Genomic DNA, 22,192 nt, shown 5'->3' with positions numbered 1-22,192 from the left:
GGATGCATCATTCCTCCAACACACCCGGATCTAATGAACGGTAAATGATGCAAATGAGCAGGAGACGAGTGAAAACAGCAAAGATAATACATTTAATATTGTTTATCTTTTGGGCAGATACAATGTAAACATGTAGAAGATACAAAACAAGAGAAAGACATCGAGACTCGTCAAAATGAAGCTGGAGATAAGAAACGGCCCTGTTTTCAAAAGGGAAGGTCTCAGATCGGGAAACATCCGGACTTTCAGTCCTCACGGCACGTCTTCTGAAAACAAGGAGTCGGCGAGGCTTTAACCCAACGCAGAGAAAGAAACAGAGGAAACATGGAAGAGTAGCACCTCGTTTGGTCCAACTGAAGGCCTGCAGTTGTTTGTTAGCATGGCTGGTAAACTGGTTCTCTGTCGGGATTTACAGAGCAGGATTTACGATCTGCAGGAACTTTCCGGTGGGATTTTTTTGGCACTCTGCGTTCCACAGCAGGGAGGAGATGAATTCTGTTCTCTGAATGATCAGGACCTCTGGGATATGCGCACACTCAACTTTACTTAAGATGAACCATTGTCCTAATTAAACCAAGGACTCGGATGAAAATAGCCACAGCAGCGAGATTCATTCCTCAACACAGCCTCTTCCTCTTCCTTCTCCATCTCTTAAACTAAACCAGAAAGTAAATTAAAAACCTGCAGAATCGTCCTCAACCTTCACTTCCTAAACCTCTCCAACCAAACCTGCTCCTCTCACCACCAACACTCCCTCCTTCCACAAACTTGGTTTCATTACATGCAAAGAAACTTTCCACATCCACTTCAACGCCTTCAGTTTTCCTCTGAACAAAACAAGAAAGGAGCAAAGCGAAGACAGAGACCGGCTCACACCTATTGTTTCCCAAAAACTTCCTCAAACACTTCAGGGAGATGCGGAATCTGAAATTAAATCCGATTCAAACGCTGACCAACATGCTTTCCCGTCTCCCTGCATCCTCCTTCACCTGAACACACCTGCTCTGAAACACACATCCTATCAACATTCTCTGACACAACCAGGACATTCCAAGAGGAAGAGGAAATTTAGCTGTGTGGAGGAAGTGTGACGTTTCACCAACTGTTTTTAAATGAATATTAACGGACTGTTGGGACGTCCAGAGGGATCTGGAAAGCAGAGCTGCAGGTGGATGGAAACCAACAGATCCTCACCAGGTCCACAAACCTTTCGCTGCGGCTCAGAGACGCTCGGGTAAAAAGTCTGTTCCGGAATGATGCTGAGAGTTAGACGAGCAGCTTCAAATTATTCCCAATTCTCCATTAATTCCACTTCAGACTGAAAGAATGTCAACGAGGGAATCACAGGAGAGCTGCACAAAATGGGATTTTTGAAGTTTTAGAAAGTATAAAATGGAAATGTAGCAATTTGCTGAAAAAAAAGAAAAAAAAGATGCAAACATAAAATTTTCCCAAATATTCAGAATGTGGTTCATAAAGCCAACGCAACATGATGCAGACCTGTCGATAATTTTGTCTAACTTATTATCCGTGGATCTTCCTGACAACCATGGTGCATGATTGTCAGGATCCTGGATCCAGGATCCAGTCGGATCTGGGAATAATCCCGACGCGTCAACACTGTTTCAGATGGAAGCTGTAGCTCCGCTGGAACATGTAAATAGTTCCTGTGAAAAAAACTCATCGAATAAACAGTTTATTTATGTGCAGTTTATGTATCCAGACACTAAGGATCATTTTCCAGAACAACACTGGAAAGACTGGATGATTTACTGGGAAGCAAACCAACAGAAGAGCAACTAAACAGAATAAAGTTTCTCCAACTTTCAACTAAAACCCAGTTGAGCTGAGTGTGAGGTGATCCCCAAATCAGTTTTGACTTTAATCTTCTGAGAAAAAAGTAAGAATCTCCCTTTTTCAGTGGCCATATTCTACATAATCATGGTTAATCCCAGAAAGAAATACATTAACATTTTTTTACTTTTATAGTGAAACTGCAGCTTTTCACTGCAAATTAGCAGGAATTGATCTAAAATGATCAATTTCTTCCCAGCAAGTTTAAACTTTTACCAGATTTAATCTTTAGACAGATTTAAATTAATGTTCATAGTTAAACTAAGCTGTCTCACATGAACCTGCTAAACATTTTGCCAAATGTTCTCTTTTCCAAATTTCGTAAGTTTATTTTCTTTCCAGATGAAAACAGAAATCATATCCGAGTTAGTTGTTTTTTTCCAGGTGTTTTAAACTGTAAAGCTCTGAAGCTGAAAGGTTGGACATCTTCAACATTCCCTCCAGAGCTCTGAATAGTTTCAAGCTTTTCATTCAACTCTCAGCAGCAGATTTATTCCTTAAATTGGACTTAAAGTATTCAAACTGAAGGCTTTCTAGCCCCTAACGAGACGGAGAGCTGTGTGCGCTGACCTGTAGCACGTCAGTGCGGCCTGCTGGGGGCTCTGCGCTGAGAAAAACAACAGATTTTTCTGTTTGGTGAACATCCTGGAAGATGATGGATGGAGCGGAAATGGCCTGGAGGAGGATTCGTCTCTCAGGTCTCTTGTTTACTGCCGAGACTCTCCGGCTGACGTCAGCGAGCGCACGCCATCACCTACGCTCCCAAATGTCACCTTTACTGTGGCGAACGGCGGCGAGGAGGTCTGACTGGGTCTGACAGCGAGGGAGGGGGGGAATGTCAGCAGAGACGCTCCTGTGGGTTGAGAGGGCGAGGAAAAACAACAACACACAAAAATCTCAAAACTCCAGTCAGGCACGAACGTGACAGCTCAAAGCGGGGCCGCTCAGGGCCCCTGAAGACGGGGCCCGTGGCTCTCCGCTGCCAGTTGGATGTGATGTGACTCCGGAGCGGGTTTCAGTGGAGATCCTCCCGCTTTGGTCCGATGTGTTTCAGGGCCTCGGTTTGATCCGGGACGTCCATCCCCAGCAGACTTTTTTTTTTTTTTTTTTTACATCTGCGGCGCAGTTTCTGTCTATTGCACATATCCTCATGGGTACATTTCAACTTTTGACAAATAAAACACAGAAAAAAAAGAAATCTAAAGCATAGTTAAATGCTGCACAGGCAAATGTAGATTTGGTACAGAAAGATTCCCTTGAACAAAGGTTCAGAGCAATCAATCGAAGCAGTATGCAGTCAGAACATGAGCTGAAGTGATTCAACACATTTACATAATGCCGTCGTCATAAAGGGACCAATCAGCATCCTCACTTTGGCTGCAGTGATGAAACATCAACGCTTGTTTTCCTTTAAGTCAGCTGGGTTCGGATCACAGAGGTAACAGCAACATTTCTATATTCTGTCACACTACAGCCACAAACCTTAATGGAAATCAATGAAAATGGAAGAAGTTGCTTGGATAAAGTCAGACGATGTCCAACTTCCTGACCTGCAAGCAAAACTACCAAACTTCGTGTGGCAGAAGATTAAAGTACATCATCCCGATTGTCATGTAGCTGCATAGGTTGTAAGATTTCACACTGGGATGGAGGTTCACCTTCCAGCAATACAACCAAACTAATGTTAGAGCCACAGTGGGATCATTCAGATCAAAGCATGTCCAGCTGTTAAAATGGCCTAGTCAAAGTCCAGACCTAAATCCATAAGCAAATCGGTGACAAGACATGAAAAATGCTGATCAAAGATGCTCTCCTTCCAACCCGACTGATTTTAAAACTTATTGTAAGTGCAGTAAAATGTGGTTTTCTAACTTTGTAGCTTTAGAAAACCTTTGTCTTTAGTAGCTGAGGAGGAAGAACTGGACATGGAGGAGATGGACAAATAGCAATAAGCCTGAGGAGCCGACCATCTCCACACAATCCGGCATCGAGGAGCCGGAGCCCCTACACATGATGTTCCTGGCCTCCTTCCACTTTACATTTATTCTCCAAACTCTGTTGGTCTACAACAGTGGTCACCAAAGTGGGTCCTGGAGGCCCGGCATCCTACATGTTTTAGGTCTCTCCCTGGTTTAGCTCACCTGGATCAAATGATGGCTCATTGGAGGCCTAAGAAGAACATTGACATGCTGAGAAGGTTGTTTCTACCACCAGAGAGAGAACTAAAACATGCAGGGTGCCAGACCTCCAGGACCCACTTTGGGGACCCCTGGTCTACAACATAAAACATCAATAAGGAAGCTGAGGTTTGTGGTTGTAATGGGACACAATGTAAGAAATTCAGTTCTTAACTTGTCTTAGTATTATGTTTAAGGTGCCGTACCCTGAAAGTCCCCTACTGGAGGAAATGATTGTGTCTTGTTCTTTTCAGTTATGATCCATAACTAATGAAGGATGGAAGGTGGAAGGAGAACAAAATCAAGATCTTCACCTCCCAGCTCAGCCCAGCCCAGCTCAGCTCAGCTCAGCTCAGCTCAGCTCAGCCCAGCCGAACTCAGCCCAGCTCAGCTCAGCTCAGCTCAGCCCAGCTCAGCCCAGCTCAGCAGCCTGGAGCAGAGCTCTCACTTCCCTCTCCATAATTCATGAACAATCTCCAAGATATACTTGAACTCTGATTGAAGCAGAGACCCAGATAATTATTTGATGAATAGATCCTTAGAAAGGGTGAATATGCTGATTGTTAAATCATAAAAACCTCATAATAAATATGCTTTTAAATCAGGCATTATGTAAAGACTAATAAAGATGAAGGAAGTGCTCGTGCTTTGCTAAAGTTGCAGCCCACAGCATAAAGAAATGCAAAATTAAATTGTCTGATACAAAATTAAATAGTAACAAATCAATTCAGTAAATTTAGCTGCACTATGATTGAAAAAGAAAGTTAAATTTCTGAGATACTCACTGACCAGCAGCGCATTTTCATTCTTGCACTGAGGTAGAAAATCTTGTAGTACCTCTCAACCTCCACACGAGGTCTCTGTTTCGCCAATTGTACCAAAACATCAAGAGTTTGAGCTGCAAATTTAAATAAAAATGACAAAAAATTGAATAAATAATATGCTGAGTAGTTACTGCATCTTTACATTAATGCACCACAAAAAAGTTTTAAAGTGCACTAATTTCCAAAACAGAACCACTTCGTTCCTCATTATTGCCGTTGTGCAATCACAGAGCAAAGAAAGAAACTTTATGGTTTCGTTAAAATAGACTCTGAGCAGTTTATGTACTCTGTTAGAGATTATGATACTGTCCAGCAGAAACATAATAAAATAAAATACACATAAAGCCTAAGTGTGTCAGAAAATGTATTTCAGCTGTCTTGAACATCCGTTGATCATGAATCTGAAAGTTCAGCTATAACTCTGAATGTGATGTATTATGAGGAATTATTGGTACTTGTGTCCATAATTGCACAGTTTTATTTGCAGGATATTAGGATACTTATTGAATAAAAACTATTCAACACATTAAAATTAGTTATTAAAACTCTATTGGACAGCATTACTATTTTTTTTACATATTGTTTCCATTGTTCTTTAATCTTGTGAAAACATGTCAAGTTCTTCCAGGAACAGAAAAAGTTTTAAATATTTTTAATTAAAAGCCTGTTCATTTTGTACCATAAATAACAGGTAAAGTAGAAAATGTTCTGCCAATGAAAAGCTGTTTCTATTTGGTGTGATCACATTTTGAGCGAGTCCCTGGGATTTATTTCACATGTTGCAGTGACAGCAGCTTTATATTACACACATGAAACAAAACACATACAGGAACAGATTTAAAATTTAAAAGCTAATTGTTTTGTCTGAAATTTTGGTCTAAAAGGCATACGTTAAAAAAACTAAATATCCAACTTCCAGGTTTTTCCACGTCACTAAATACACGTTTGAATATCATCACAGGTTTGAGGAATGTAAGCACCAGTTTAGGCCATCAGAGTTAGTTTGAACTTTAAACAGATGTTCCAAGACGGCAGAAATAATTCTCAGAGGAAGACTTGCATCAAAACGTGACAATGAAACAGACAGAAAAAAAAAAAAAGAGAGATTTCATAGTCGTCATCTTCGATCTCTGCTCTTCAATCGGTTTGATCAGAAACGGGGATCAGGATGTTTGGAAATCTGAACCGGTAATAGTAAAACTCTTGGTGGTGTTCGCAGGACTATGGCACTCTTGAAGAAAGATTTGGTTGATTCAAAGTTCTGCCATCAGGTGATCAAACACAAAAGGCACTTATTGGCCATCATAATCAGCAAACCCAGTATCCTGCTTGGCTTCTGCAGAATCGAAACCTCTCCCTTAATATTTCAATGTTTTCCTCTGCCTTCCTGCTTCAGAGGTGTTCTGTTTCCTTCTCGCATTCTCTGAAAAATGTATTGTGTTCCTTCCTATTTCCTCCATCTTTTCATAAGTCTACATTATCAAGGACATATTGCTTAAGGGAGGTTGGGGGTAACATTCTTAAGGACTCACGGCCCACAGCTCTATGGAGACATCATATAGGGGGTCTGGGTTTCATTTTTTCCGCTCTAGGTAATTAGACGGGACCCAGCCCTTGCGGGGGAGCAGGCTGTCCTGCACCTGGCAATACCACCATCCGTTGGGGTTTCTCTCCAGAACCTCCAGACATGTTCCTTCAGTGAAGCCCATAGTCTCCTCGTCGCCACGGTAGTCTGCGATGGACACGTACACATCCCTGCCGAGGTTGTTGTGGATGAGCTGGTTCTTCTCGATGGGCTTGGGACGCACTGTGGACACTGGGATCCCGTTGCGCTGGCTCACTCTGCTCAAGGCATCAGGGACATTGGAGGTGCTGAAGGCGGTTCCTGAGCATCCCAGACCAGAGCGCTCAACTGGCCTCGTCTGGCTTTCGACGACAACGTGGGGTCGTACAGTACTGAAGGAGGCATTTCTGCGAACTCCGAGAGTGGCAGAACCAGAGCTGTAGTGGTCACTCCTGCCGAGGGACTCGTTTCTCCGCAAGGAACCAGTCATGTAGTAGGAATCCTTGGAGGTTTGTGATGTGGTCACAAAAACAGACTGGGGCCTGACCGCCACCTGCCGCACACCGTTTCTCATCCGTACACCTCCGTTAACCAGTCCGGAGGGTTTGGAGAAGCCTCCGGGGGGCTTGGAGGGAATCGGAGGAGAATTTCCTCTCAATCCTTGGTGCTGCTGGGTCAGACCCTGAATGTTGATGTTATTCAGGGCTAAAACATGCTTCTCATTCTTCTCCAGGCTGTTGGACTTTTTCCCACTATTTCTTTGTCCATTTGACTCCAAAACACTTGACTCACCCACCTTCTTGACAGGCTCAAGGTAATAAGAGGGAGCCCAGCCCTCCTCTGAGCCCCAGCGGACGTACCACCAACCGCTCTCCTGCTTCTCTAAAACCTCAACTTCCACTCCTGCCGGAAAGCTGATTTCAGAGTCCTGGACTTTCTTGTAGACATCGACAGAGCGGTACAAAATAGGGCCTTCCACATCCGAGTCCCCTCGGCTCCCCTTAGAGTACACAGAAGACAGATCGGACGTACTGCGCGAACACATGGAGCCCTCTGAGGAGATAACAGAAGCTGTCTCCGAGTCATCCCCGCGAGTCGGTTTGAGGGTATGTCGATACTGACTGGCAGGCCTCAGCTGCCGTCTCAGAGAGCTGATGTCCATTCTCTCAGGGCTCTGGGGTTCTGATTTGGTCAGGAGGGGTTTAGGTCTGACAGACGGCTTGGGTCTGGTGGAAGGGCTCTGACCGATTCCTGGTTCGATATCCCGCTTAAGGGCGGAACTTTTCTTTGGACCTCTGACTAGTTCGTCTGATGAAGAGTGAGGGCTGCTGTCCTGAGACCTCATGTCAACATGTCTGCCAAGTGTCTGGCTTCTTCTGCTCATCTCTGGCGTCATCGTTTTCCTGGTTAGACCAGCTAGAGGGGAAGATCCAGAAGGTTTCCTTGGGACTGTTGAGGAATGGTAGCTCCTTGGAGAGCTGGGTTCACTGGAACCTTTAACTCTGGTTCCTTCAAGGCCACTGCTCAGTCTGAAGCCATCATTTTCATAGATACACTCCTCCTTACTGACCTCTTCCACAGATCTGAACGAGGTTCTTCGATGAGCGAAAACTGGGGAAGCTTTGCAAACCGGAGGTTGAGCTTTACTTGACGGAGGGGAGCTGTGGTACTTTTCAGAGACAACATTGCTGGTTTTCACCTCTTGGGAGCGCTCGTTCTTCAGAAATTCACTGTCAGATTCACCCTCGCATCCGATTGCGGGAATATCGTACTCCGGTTCCTCATACACTGGCCTGCTGGGCTGCTCCGCGGCTTTGGAGGAAGGGTTCAGAGGCTGGGGGGCCTCCTCTGAGTCTTGCTTTTTGATCGGGGGAGCCGGTGGAGGGACTTTGGGGCGGGTGAGAGTGCTGCTCCGTCTGCTGAGGTTGGGCTTCTTGCGCTTGTCGATGTAGGAGCAGGGGGCCCAGCCTTCCATCTCCCCAATCTGCACGTACCACCAACCTCCTGGGTTCTTCTCTATCACCTACACAACAAACAAACAAACCCATGTTAGTGCAGTCCAAGTCACATGCACTTAATTTTGCCTTGGATTAAACTAAATAGAGTTTTCAGGTTTGTAAACATTGACGCCTAATGCAGGTTACAAAAATTTGGAGGTATTCAACCAGTCGGTACAACAGTTCATGAGATCAATGTGTAGGAACGGCACAGAAGGTGTGCACCTCTTCACCCAGGCTTAATGTGTCAACTATAAATCTAGCTTTATTATGCATTCAAATGCACAGTGGAAACAATCTTTAAGCGACATCAGACATTAACATCCAGCTCTTCCTTCTCCCCACTCTTGGGGATTCGACCAATCAGCCCCAAAAATAAAATAAAGATTTATCTTTATCTTTCTCCTGCATTGGCTTCTTTCCAGTAGTGGGTGAAGTAACACTGTGTCTGGTACTTCAGCTTCCTAAGCTGCATTTTCTTTACCATATTTTAGATGTGCTCTAGGAAAACATCTGTGGCACACTTTTCACCAATAATTTGGAGTTTTGTTCCAAAGAAAACCCTGTGAATACCAAACTGCAAACTGGTTGGGATTCACTATATTGCAATAGAAGACACTGATTCTCTACAAAGTCTATTTTAGTTTATTTAGTCTTATAATATTTAACATTCTAAAAACTCTAGCATTTCATTTCTAAATTCAAATATAGGGGCCTTGTTTTTTTAAGAGAGGACATTTTGGAGGAAAAAGCATTTAGAAAATGTATTAATCAAAATACTGATTGGTGAAATAATAAAAAACGGTTAGTGTACGACACTAATATGCTGTTAAATGCTAATAAATTTCTTCCACAAATGGCTCCCATGATGTTTAATGTCTTGTTTATAATCACGAGTCCCTCATGAAGCCCCCTAAGGGATCTCTCCAACAGAGTCGTTATCTTTCCGCCCAAATCTCTGCAGAGGAAACTCTCCACATGATCTCATTAAAACGCGTCTCAAGGTCGCACTCCGCTGACATACATATGCGATCAGCCGTCTCTCATCTCTGCAGCAACGCTGTGCATCTGTCCTCTTACATCAGCCTTTTGTCCTCCACGGAAACTGATGCCATCAGAGATGGAGGACTGGAAATCTGCGATGGTGTAATACTCTGCTTCCACAGCAGGGGGCTCTGGTGGCTTTGGTAACTGGAGACCCTAAAAGGAAAGTAAAGAAGATGGATTCATGCAACCATTCATTATAAATTATGCAACACATATAAAATCAATATGTTTTACAGTTAAGGGGAAAATTACGACTCTTTTTTTTTAGTTAGCAGGGAGTTTGTGATTGGTCTCACCAAGTTGGCTTCTCTTCTTGGGGGAGGTTTCTGCCTCAGATTTGGAGACCCTGAAAAACACAATAAATCTCCTCAGTCTGGTCAGAGTAACAGAGCAGCAATAAAATCTGGTAAACAGAAACTTCACACAATTTTTAGTTTGTGAGAGAAAACAAAACCCACAAAAATTCTGAAAATCCTCATGTTAGATCTACAAGCTGCGATGGAGCATTAGGGCCATACTGAGAAAAAAAAGAACTTACTAGAATAAAGTCATATTATTAGAAGAATAAATATGACAGTATAGTCATAGTATTACCAGAATAAATTTGTAATATTATGATTCTTGGGATTTTATGGCCTTATTCCCATCATTTTTAAAAAATTTTCCCTAATACTCCATCACACCAAGCAGGTTAGCGTAGCAAATATAATTTATTTCATAACCATCATCACACACCACCAGTCGGACTTACCTACAGCTTCAAAGCCTACACACAAAGACATTTTTTACCTTTTCATTGCCAAAACTACTTCATCATTTACAGCAGGTGATTCTCTGCTTTTGTCTCTGGAGTAAAAAGTCAAATAAGCTTCAAAGTTCAGGACATATCCTCACCAATTTCCACTCTGTGTGGAGCCACTCGTGCCACAGCTGGAGAGCCAGGCTCCCCTCTGACTTTCTCGCTCAGGGCAGAACTGGCAGCTATCCCCAGGCAGGGGCTGTTGGTGTCCCGGCCGGCGCTCAGCCTCCTGCCCGTCTCGGCGTTGATTTCTGAGTTATAGGGCATGGGCAGGCTGATCTCGCTCTTGGTGATGTGGCGCTCCGGCGTGTTGCTTCCCTCTCCGTCTGTCTGGATGTCCTTCTCGCTGACCGACTTCTTCTGCAGCAGGTTGCTGATCTCCATGATGTTTCCGATGATCTCCACGGGGCCAGTCAGGGTCTTCTTACGAGGCGAGAAGTCGTCTTTTAGTTTCTTCAAGTAGGAGGCCGGGGCCCACCCCTCCTTGCCTAAATATCTTTTGGTGAAACAGACAAAGAAGAATCTTTTACCGTCTTGTCTTGATGATCATTTTGTCTCTGTCTGATCTCTACATGGATCCTTCCCAGATAAAACCAAACACGATGCTTTTCACAGGTATTAGAACTCCATAGTTCTCTATTCCTATATTTTTTTAATTGCTACGTTCTCCTACTCTAACTGTATGTTCTCTCAGCTTCTTGCTCATGTTTTTTCTGATCATGTTATCTGGGGTTCTGATTGGCTGTGGTTCTTCCCTCGAATGGAGCATAAGCTGCAATAATGCTGCCAACCATCTTCTTCTTCTATTAACCTTTTACTTTGCCTTCACGCAGAAAGTACTCTGTTTTTTTGTGCGTATGCTGCATTTTCTCCAACCCCTAGTCAGTCGTGGCAGACAGTCGCTCATACTGAGCCCAGTTCTGGTTCTGCTGGAGGTTCCTTTCTGTTGAAGTGGAGTTTTTCCTCTCCACTGTTGCTACATGCATGCTTGGTATGAGGGATTGTTGTAAAGTCAATGGCACAATTCTGGTTGACTAACCTGATGTACCACCAGCCCTCCAGGTTCTTCTGGATTACCTCCACGGTGACCCCTTTCTCAAAGCTCACTTCATCCGCGCCTTGGCTGGTGTACGGCTGGATCGTCAAATATTTCTCCTCTATTGAAGAAGAAGAAGGGTGAAGAGTCAAAACAAGAGCAGGAGGTTTCTTTTTGGGTGAGAAATGGGACCCTTATTAAAAGCTCCTTCCTCTGGGTAAATTGTCATTTCTTGCAGCTGATGTGAGTCTTTGGACCTTGGAGAAGCCTTCATCTCTGGAGAAATTGTTATTCCTCTTCAATTTGTGACTTTTCTCACAGAAGAAAAGATATTTGAGGTAAAATCTGCCTTGACTGGTCCCTATTTGACCATTACTCATCTCTCACACTCTGCTACCTCTCAAAGACCCTGTAAGGGAAGGAAATCCCTCCATGGGTTCAATTTATAAGGTGCTGCACAGTGGCGCAGTTGGTAGAGCTGTTGCCTTGCAGCAAGAAGGTTCTGGGTTCGATTCCCGGCCCCAGTCTTTCTGCATGGAGTCTCCATGTTCTCCCTGTCCGGGTACTCCGGTTTCCTCCCACAGTCCAAAAACATGACTTTCAGGTTAATTGGCCTCTCCAAATTGCCCCTAGGTTTGTGTGTGCATGGTTGTTTGTCCTGTGTGTCTCTGTGTTGCCCTGCGACAGACTGGCGACCTGTCCAGGGTGAACCCGCCTCTCGCCCGAAACATTAGCTGGAGATGGGCACCAGCAACCCTCCCGACCCCACCAAGGGACAAGGGTGCAAGAAAATGGATGGGTGGTTCAATTTATAAACTTGTGTTCATATTTCTGTTGGCCGAGGTGCTGCTTAAGTTTAATTTCTTCTGGTTTCGGATGCTGTGCAGCCACAAGGATATTTGCTCTTACTTTTTTACTTTTGGACAACTGTTTTGATGAGTGGTGGTTTTTGATATGGGCGACATGGGCAACCACCCAGGGCGGCTTTTATAGAGGTAAATTATCTGCAATATTCAGGCCACCGTCTTCAATTAACTCCATCATGTAACTGACAGGTTTGGATGTGATTTGGTTCAGATGCAGACCTGTGGTGACTTTGGGAAGGCTTGTTTTTGGCAAAATGTTGATCTAGCAGAAGAACCTGAGGGCATCATGAGTCTGAAGTGTCAGAATCATGGTGAGCGTCTAAACTTTTGCACACCTTTCAGTCTGCTCTGGTGTAAGGGGAAACGCTCTTTATGACAGTGTTATTAGATTAGGTTAATTTATTTATACCTAGAGGCATAAATTGTTTTGTAGCTATAAATCATGTGAATTCAGGCAAAGTTGTTGAAATGATCAAATCAACTCAGCAGGAGGAGGAAGGTATGGGTTGGTTTCTATGCTAGATTTTTCCAAATTATGTACACACTGTTGTCTGTGAGTCATAACTGTGTCTTGAGTCCACAGCTTGACTTGAACAAGAAGAAGCCATGGCTATGTTCACAAAAACAACTTGGAAAACGATTGCAGTGCACTGTCCCATTCCTCACTTCCAACGCCCATCATGGCGCCCGACGTTCGGCTGGGTGAATCTGCTCTAGTGTGCAGCACTTTGAGTGATGGGCATGATGACAAAACGCCTTACAAATTCAGTCCATGAACTACTATCGCTTCACTGCTAGAGATTGTTCTAAGCATGCCAGATCCTACCAAATCAAATCATTTTTTCACTCCTCTGTGGTCCAGGTCTATGGATGTCCAAAACAAATCATTCCTCCTTCTGATCCATTCCTGATGTTTATGCTTTTCCTAAACATAAAGGAGCTAACTGTTTTTGCAGACCCAATGCCTCCAGTGAAGCAGAGATGAAAAGTCTTTTACGCCATAAAATGGTTCAACCATTCAGCAGGTTCAAATACCTGAAAGTCCTGCAAGATGAGTTTGAGCAGCAGTGAAGCTGAACTGGAACCCAGTCGAGTTTAGGTCTCCAGGTTTAATGTCCTCATTTCTCTGGTGGCGACAGCTAGCCTGGTGACTCATTTCAGAGGTTCTACGGAGGCTGAGGTTGGTGTGATTAAAACCAGTCTCCTGATTGGGCTGTGGCCCACGTTAGCACTTTTCCATAAGCTCATTCCTGGGCCAAGCCTCGGCGTTCTGGGAGACACATCTGGTGAGGTAAGAGTCCTGCACAGCAGCCTGAAGAACTGCTGAGGTGGATCAGATCAGAACGACGGAGGGAATGATTAGATGTTCTGCAGATCTAAAATTAGGTTTCATGGGACCTTCAGAAAGTCAAGACAACTACTGATGGAAAATTACTGATCATTGCTATTAAGTCTGACAGAAGCTTAGCAATCTTCCACACAGAAACAGACCAAATTTAAGCTTTTCTGATATTTATTAATGAATTATACATCTCTTTATAAAATCAGCAGGTTTTGTGGATAATGCTAATGATGCTAATGCTAATGATAATGCTGATTCTCACATGTGATTTTCTGATTTCCAAGTAAAGCACAGAGAGCCTAGTTTAATCTGCTGTTTTTAAAGCTGTCAGGGTTCAGCGGGAAAAGCTTTACTTTGAGCTGAGAAGCATTTCATGTGTGATGGAGAAAGATTTGAGATTTCTGTGACTGTGCTGAGCTCTGGCCACCCAATACGCAGCTGCAGGCACGATCCCAGAGCAAGTTGTTGTTGGCGGAGAGATGAGGATGCAAATGAGGTTGTTTACTTTAAGCCTAAACTCTGAGGAAGGACGGGGGCCACAGGAGGAGCTGCAGCAGCAGCAGCATTGCAGGCCTGTTTTCTTACTGTGGAAACTGCAACCAACGTGTTGCAAACACTTCAAAACTAGATGAGTAAGAAGCGGTCTGCACTGAACGGTTTGTTGAAAAGGATAATGTTATCATAGCGTCTCAGAAAAAGACTCTGATCATGCAGACTGCCTAACAACAGGATTCAAACTGTCTAAATATTCCTGCATTTTGTCACAAAACAAAATTACCGTGTTTACAAGTAAAAATCTGAAAACTATCTGTATGCCTTCGTATTCTGCCCTGCTGAGTCAACACTCTGCCGGAGCCCCTTTCACTGCAGGTTTGGTGCATGTCTGGCTCCATCGTTGCCAGAACTGGTTCCGCTGGGAGGTCTGAGCCAGTTTTAATGGAGCAAAGTTCCCTTGGCCAGTGAGAGCTTTCTATTTTCCTGCTGCTCTGTTTTTGCTTTTGGTTTGACTTTTTACTCTCTGATGCTGATTACAAACTGTACCTGAGATGGTTGTGACAGAGAAATCAGCTCAAGTTTAGTCTGATTGGATATGTAGTGTTCAAGTCTCACCATAGGTCCTCAATTGGATCTTTGTCTGGACTTTGACTGAACCATTCAAACGGTGCATTCATACCAGACCTGTTTAGTCTGATTTCATCAAACTCTAGTTCATTTGCCGGTTCGTTTGACGTGTGATTGCGTAATCAAACTCTGAGGCGGATCAAATCAGTGAACTCTGATCCTTTTTGAATTTAGCTCAGTTGAAGTGAACTTTGAAACTTTGAGGAAAAATATTTTCTCTGTTGTGTGAAAACAACAGAGAAAATGGTCAGTGGTCTCCTCATGTGGAAGAAGACCACTGACCAAATGTCTGGCACATTTGCAAAAGACAAAAGGAAAATCTTACAACCACTAAAATCTGAAACCATTTTTATCAACATTTCTTCAAGTATTAAGTTGTGTTCAGTGTTTTCTTCTGAGGTTTTTGTAGCATTTCCGTCAGCGGCTCTTGGTGCAGCGCCACCACAGGCGAGGAGGTGAACAGGTTGCACAAAGGGTTTGGTTGGTTTGACAGAGCAGTGTGGAAACAAACTGCACCAGATGAAATATGACAAATGTTGCAGTTTTGGTCGTCAATCGAATGGAGTTTACCAAACTATCAGGTGTGAAAACACACCTGGCTCGATGTTCTGCCAGGAGGCGAATTCTTAGGTTTGGATGTTCACAATCTGGACTTTTTTTTGTAGAAACTTTAAGACTTCAAAGATTTTAAAACTTACTGGGTGAAAATTTAAAAACTTCACAGATCATAATGTTTAAGCTGGAGGAAGTGTGTGACATTTGTTGAAATTCAAAAGTTTCTGAATATTTTAAAACTTCATGACATCACCTGCTTCACTCTGAATAATAATGACAATGTGCACAACCTAAAAATATAGAAAACTTTAGATGCCATAATGTAAAAGCTTTCAAAAGTACCAAAACATTAACTCAGCTAAATATTCAGTTAAACGTTTAAACGTTTTAAACTATGTTTATGCAGTGAAGTAAGTAGGAGATTTACAAAAGGTGCAGCAAATTTAATTGTTTTTTTTAGGAAACACTTTTACACATTTATGCAAATTCAATAAAACTCTGATCTGATTGAGCCGTATTATCCTGATGATTTGTAGATATGATCCATAAGACCAATAATAATCTCCTGGTGAATATGTAGGAGACATGCAGGACACTGTCGCCTCCATGTGACGCAGAAGCTGTTTGCTGTTGTTTGATGCAGGTTTTCATGTGAGGATTGTGTCTGTCTGTTCACCTCTGCTCTGCTGGCGGTTAACTATACCACCGAGGGTCCAGCGGCGGTCCAGCCTCTTCAGGTGAGCCTTTCTTCTCTTAGTAACTGATGGTGAGCAGCAGCAGCAACCAAAAGACGAGAAAATAAAAGGAACAAAGTAAATAATTGGTTAGTTTAAGAAGCTTGGTTTGGCAAAGTTTTGTTAGGAACTGAAAAAATAAATTTAAGCATCTAAGTGAAGGATTACTGGGCGGAAATGTCTTTCTTCATCTAGGAGGAACTTTAACAAACCATTAGTTATTCCGTGGTATCCAGAAGCCATTTTGGGTTTCCAGTGGTGGGTGCAGCTAATGCTACAGCACTAATCATAAACATTAATTTCACTAATGCTTTAGTGCTACATCAAGTCAGAGAACATAACAGGAAACGGATCTGCTGCGTAAAAAGCCTTCATTACCTTCAAAATAAGAGCATGAAAACAAACGTTTAACTACTTGAAGAGTTCTTAAAAGTCCATAAAGACAATTTCAACAAAGATGACAAAGGTTTTCAAAACAGCAACATAAATTTGCGCTTTATAATTTATCTGGAAAAATTTATTTAGGGGAAGCAAAGAGCACTAAATGTTTTCAAAGTTAGCAAAAGCCCTAAAGCGCTAGACAAAAAATAGCTCATTAGCAGACTAGCAGATGTTAATTACTTTGTTTTGAACATTTCACAATGATCACTGGCAATAATGAACATAACAGAAATGTACTGGACTTGCTTCCAGTCTGACTCTCTGAGGTCCATTTACCAACAGATGTGACTTGGTAGTGCATCATTGAAACCCTGGAAACCCTGGACCTCACCTGGATGAGGCATATTTAAACCAGTCCAATCTGTTTCTCAGACTTCAAATAAGCCTTTTGTTCCTGATAGGAGGCTGGATGAACTATGAGACGAAGTTACATCGGGTGTCTGTCTTCTGCAGCAATGCAGCAGCTTGAAGGGGAAATAAGTAGCAGAGCTAAAATCTGATGCTCCAGATTTACTGATCCATCCACATTTCAACTCAGACACACTGTCATGAGTTATGAATCAACACATCTCATGACAATTAATTAGTGGTATTTCTAACTAACTGATCCATGAACTCTTGAACTTTCTCACAGTCCTTTAGTTCAGAGCCTGTAGATCTATCAGAAGTTATAAAGTGATTAATCCGAGGGCATATGGAGAGCAAACATCAGTGAAAAGAAGAGCAGGCAGAGAAAACTCATCTTTTATCTGTCTTTGTGCTGTGGAAATCTAATTCCTTCTTTGTCTCTCAGCGTCTCGTCTTCTGCCCTCTTATCTCCCAAATGTTCCTCTTTCTCGCTATCCCTCTTCTCCTTTTGTCTGTCTCTGGTTCTTGTCATCTCCTCTCTCTTCTGGTCCCTCTCTGACTCAGCAGCAATCCTGCAGAGCTCCACCTTGCTCCTGTTGACCTCCTAATTGAAATATCAGCTCAGGCAGAGAGAGGAAATGTTATTTCGAGGTAATTTTAGTGGAGCTGTGCCTGTCGGTTTCTCTCCAGTGAGCCGGGCCGTCAGCAGAATTAGGTTATGGACCGCACGGAGATAATAAGATGTAAGGGGCAACGGTAATGTGAGGGAGGAAGATCAGAAATGAGAAGTGACGATGTGTGCAAACAGAGCAGCAGTACGAATGGAGCCACTGCCGGGATAAGACGGAGCAGAGTATCGATTCAGCTCAACGTCATTCTAGGATCTGATAGCAGCAGCTTTGATGAGGCTTTGCATCAACTTTCAACTTCCATTTTCATCTTTTCTGTCAATCAGATTATTACTGGAACTTGGATCCAAAGTACAGCTATAAATACATTTAAATAAAAGCTCAAAAAAGACCAGTTTCCCTGGATTGCCAGACAAAAGGGCGGCAGCAGGGTGTGCTCCAACCACATGGGGGTAACACAGCCTCCCTGGTGAGGTTTATCCAGGGCCTCCGGAGCCGAGGGTCCGCTGGATATAATTCATAAAACTGAAACAAGGTTTTCTGAAGTAAAAAACCTTTCTACACTGAAGAAAAGTGACAGACGGCTGCATCCTAAATGCACAAAGGAGCGTTAAAAGAGATCCTTCCTCCCAGCAGCTGTTAGACCATTCTCTAAGAAAACACAGCTGAAGACAAACAAGTATCACATTTACCTGGTTAAAGCTTCCTCAAACACAAAGTTAGTTTACAAGTGTCCAACTACTCCAAAGTCAAATTTTACTCTAGTGAGTTGGGATTCAAAGAGAAGAGAGGAGCTAATGTGAGGAACGTTTTGTACAATCTTCCGAAGCATGTAGTGACAGAGAAAAGGTGTGTTAGCTAATCCAAAAGCAGGAAACGCCTTATTAAACTATTGCACCATCCTGGTTTCATTCAGGAAACAAACTGTTCAAATACAGAAAAGCTTTATTAAGATTTCTGAGCAGCAGACATGTTTGCATATTTGTGTGTTTGCATGTTGTATATCTCAGTAAAGTTCCCTCTCTCTGAAAGTCCCAACTGGGGGGGTGTTGTGACACAGTGGTGAAATACTTCATCCCAGCATTCAGACTAAACATTTGGGAGAAAAGGGTCACAACACAACGAGGTTCCTGCAGAGAGCTGCAGGATCCTGGGGGAACAGGAAGGAATTTTCTGTGGTGCCAAAGTACTGCAGCCCACTTTGGCAGCTGTCTGGTACCGTTTCACCATAATGCTGCGACTGTGGCCTCAAAGGCTCCGAATGTGTGACTGGAGGTGTGTTTAAGATGAACTTTTAAAGACTGTTTTCAGGCTGAGATTTATATGTGGAAAACAAACACAGCAAAAACATCACGATTGAGAAATCTCTGCTTCTGCCCTGCAGACATTTCTCCCACAGCGAGACTGCCACACTGACTTTTATGTGTTTTTGTGTTTTACGACTGTAATAATGTTTCTGTGAACAAACCTTCTCCGGTCCTGGAGGTGGCCAGATCCGAATCGTCTCTGGTTCCATTCTGGGAGTCCAGGTATGTGGCTGGGACCCAGCCCTGCTGCTCCGACGTGCTGACGAACCACCAACCTGAGGCACAGACACCAACATCCCATTTTTACATCATCATTTTGATTTACACCAAACAATAATTACTCTTCATTTCTAAAGCGCTTTCTGCAGTACAGTGGCTTGGAAAACCGTCCAGAACCCTTGATGTGTTTCCCATTCTGTCCCGTTTCAACTTGAAATGTCCCATCAATTACAGTTACAAGTCTTTTGGGGTATGACTCCTTTCACACAAACAGGATAAAAGTTTTGTGCAGTCTTTTGTGTAAAAAGGCTTAAGCCCATTTAGTCTGAATGGAGAGCCTCTGTAAACATAAATTTTCAAGTCTTGCAGCAGATCCTGAGCTGGATTCAGGTCTCGACTTTGACTAAGCCATTCTGAATGTGCTGTATTAGGGTCATTGTCCTGCTGGAAGGTGAAGCTCCACCCCAGCTTCACGTCTTCTGCAGGTTTGTCCTGATTTGGTCCGACTCTGAACAACCGTCTTGTTCCTGCTGAACTTCAGCAGAAACGTTCAGGGTGGTGCCATCTTTCTGGTTTCACTCTTATTTACCAACTCTGTGACTTATGACTGTTTTTTTTACTGCAGGCTACCAAAGTGAAAGGGGTTGAGAACAAATTCTTGCCATTTTTTAAGATTTTTATTTGTAAACAGTGATTGATCATGTTTCCTTTCGACATTCCTGTGTTGCCATGTAGAAAAGGTGAAATAGTTGAAGAGGTGTGCATACTTTTTCAAGGCACTGCAGCTCATTACTTCAAGCCCAGAAGTTTGCTGAAGGTAAAAACTGCATGAAACATTTTGGCTTTCCAAACTCCAGCTTGACAAAGAGCTTTAGAGAACTCATGACAGATGGAGGTTTCACCCACTTGGAAACATCTTTTCATTACGAAACCAGATTCCGAAAAACTCTGCAGAGAACACGAAGCTGAAGTAAGACACAAGTCAGCAGAGATTTAAAAACACTCAGACTGAATACACCCTGCAGTATTCACAAAACATGGTAGCTGAGACTTTTTAATGCCAGTTTTAGAGGCTCTGCAATGATTTTAATCAAGAATAAAATCATAACCAGGCTGGCAGCTGCCAAACTGACACCCAGTTGCACCTCATTTTCATCCATCCACTTTTTCCATGCTCCATCCTAGCATCAGTCATGGTCATGGTCTCCTCTGACCCATGCAGATCCTGACGCCACACCCAGGGGGCGGGGTCATGTCGTGATGCTGCCATTTTGCCAAAGCGTTTGGAAACAAACTGTTCTCTCTGAGCTGATGCACAAGCAACAATGACGAAGTGAAGCCGTGACACAACCTGCTGCCAAACAGCAAAATAAGCTCCATTAGATGAGCAGCTGCTTATGAAGAAAAGGGTCAAATGTTCATCCACATAAAGCAGAAAGATTTTACCCTTCAACTGCAAAAAATGTCACAAACTCAAAGAAATTCATAGTTTTAGATGTTGAATTAGTTGCGTATTCCATCCAATGAGCAAATATTTAGTTTATAACATCAGATGCCACAACTTGTTATGCATAATTCCAGCAGGAACATGAAATAATTCAGCTGTTCGAGGCGCTCAGTGAATAGTTTCTGTTTCATAAAACAACATTGTAATATAATATATACCTAATGTAATCATTTATATACTATTTTGTAATCTAAAGTATTCATTTGATTTAAAGTTGAATATGCAAAACATATGCAAACGATTTACAATTTGCACAATTAAACCTAAATTTAAACCAGTTCCATTTCTCAATTCCTGACATCATTAAAAGAACCAAAGAAGATCTTCACTTAGATCAGTCAGTCAGCATTGAAACAGAAACATGTTTACATGAAGGGCTGTCATCAGATCCTCTGGGTGGAGCTGGAAGCCGCAGCCATCAGTCCTGGAGGACGACATGAGGCTCCAATAGTTTGGTTCTGCAGCGTCTGGCTGCAGCCCAACATGTGATGATGCATTCTCCCAATTTCTGCCATGCAGTCTGACATGATGGCTGATTCTGTCTGAGCGGGAGCTGAATTATATGCACACCACAGCGCTTCTGTCTGTGCAGGAAATATCCTGGAGCTCCTGGTAACTTCTCAACTTGAGCCGTATGTTTACTGCGTGGATCCTGGATTTCTCTCACGATGGTTTTATCTGACAACCATCTGCTCCGACTTTCTCTGAGAAACAGTGAATGAATGTGTTAGCACAGCAAAAGTGACAACATGAAAGCCATGGATGTCAAACAGAGAATCCAACAGTTGGTCACAGAATGTATTGACTGAGAGTGAATCAGCAACTCATGCTCTGTTTTATTATCACCCAAAAACACATCAGGCAAAACAGACAAGATTCATGAAAGATTTGGATGTATGACTTTATCACCGACTGTGGGGAATGAAAACTAATGCCGACTAAAAGAAGAAGTTTGTTTCATAAATATCAGTTTTCAGTTTGTAATTTGAGCTGAGTTTTTGAAAGACAAAACATTTGTCCTCTAAGTCCCACATTAATCAGGTTTCTAGGACGTCCTCCTCCTTCAACATGCGCAACATTGCCAAAATTATAAATGTCTTGTTTTGAAACAATGCAGGAAAAATAGTCCATGTGTCTGTTATTCAAGGCTGAACTAACTCTTTACGATCAGATTGTTCTTGAAAGTTGTCTTCTGAGCCTAAAATGCTTCAGTACAGGGATGTGATGAAAGTTAAAAGGGCTGTAAAGTGTTTTATGTTCACTTTGTTGTGAATTGTGTCGTATAAATGAACTGAAACTGAGTTAAAGCAAATTATATCAGCCATAGAGGAACACTTAATAAAAGTTTGACTTGGGAAAAGTATTTGTGGAGACGTTTGATGCCTAAACCACCCAGACTGTGACAGCTGACCTTCACACACACCTAAAATCCCACTGAAATCCCATCGTTCCTGGACTTCCTGCCCATAGCTTGTGCCTCACAGCGAACAGAGCTTAATTCAACCCGAGGGCCTTCAGATGAACCGAGCTGCTGCACGGTAGCTGCAGACGCTCATCCAGCTTCCCACAGCCGCCGCAGCTTTGTCCGTCTGCAGAGACGCTCCAGACTCTTCTGGTTTCAGGATCAGTTTACAGGAAATTACCTCCAACGCTTTGACAGTTAGATAATCCCCATTAAGTGTTACAACAAACTCCCTGAGTTGGGGATTATCACTGAGTGGTTCCTTAAAAGACATCCTACTGAAGCCCAACTAACTAGCTATGACACCTATGATAGTAACTACCATGATAATGAGAGCAGAAGAAGAAAGACACATAGGAGAC

The 22,192-nt window shown here is 42.9% G+C and overlaps 1 protein-coding gene across 6 annotated transcripts in view; it reads right to left on the bottom strand.

The window, feature by feature from the left end:
* Positions 1-69: 69 nt before the first annotated feature.
* sh3pxd2aa (SH3 and PX domains 2Aa) overlaps positions 70-22,192 on the bottom strand; it is a 95,874-nt gene continuing 73,751 nt past the window's right edge. For 4 of the 6 annotated variants that reach the window (XM_008422262.3, XM_008422274.3, XM_081611690.1 and 1 more), the window contains 7 exons: positions 18,804-18,917; positions 15,860-15,943; positions 11,302-11,419; positions 10,358-10,758; positions 9,760-9,809; positions 9,497-9,616; positions 70-8,442 (listed from right to left, as the gene is read on the bottom strand). In XM_008422262.3, the coding sequence (XP_008420484.1) occupies positions 6,430-8,442; positions 9,497-9,616; positions 9,760-9,809; positions 10,358-10,758; positions 11,302-11,419; positions 15,860-15,943; positions 18,804-18,917 (2,900 nt within the window). In that variant the 3' untranslated portion in view covers positions 70-6,429. The remainder of the gene's footprint in view (positions 8,443-9,496; positions 9,617-9,759; positions 9,810-10,357; positions 10,759-11,301; positions 11,420-15,859; positions 15,944-18,803; positions 18,918-22,192) is intronic. The other 2 variants (XM_017305858.2, XM_017305860.2) reach the window with 1 other exon arrangement.

The sequence above is a fragment of the Poecilia reticulata genome, chromosome 1 (assembly GCF_904066995.2).
Source record: "Poecilia reticulata chromosome 1, P_reticulata-male-v2, whole genome shotgun sequence".
NCBI classification, from domain to species: Eukaryota; Metazoa; Chordata; class Actinopteri; order Cyprinodontiformes; family Poeciliidae; genus Poecilia; species Poecilia reticulata.
This window is presented reverse-complemented; position numbering and strand designations above follow the sequence as displayed.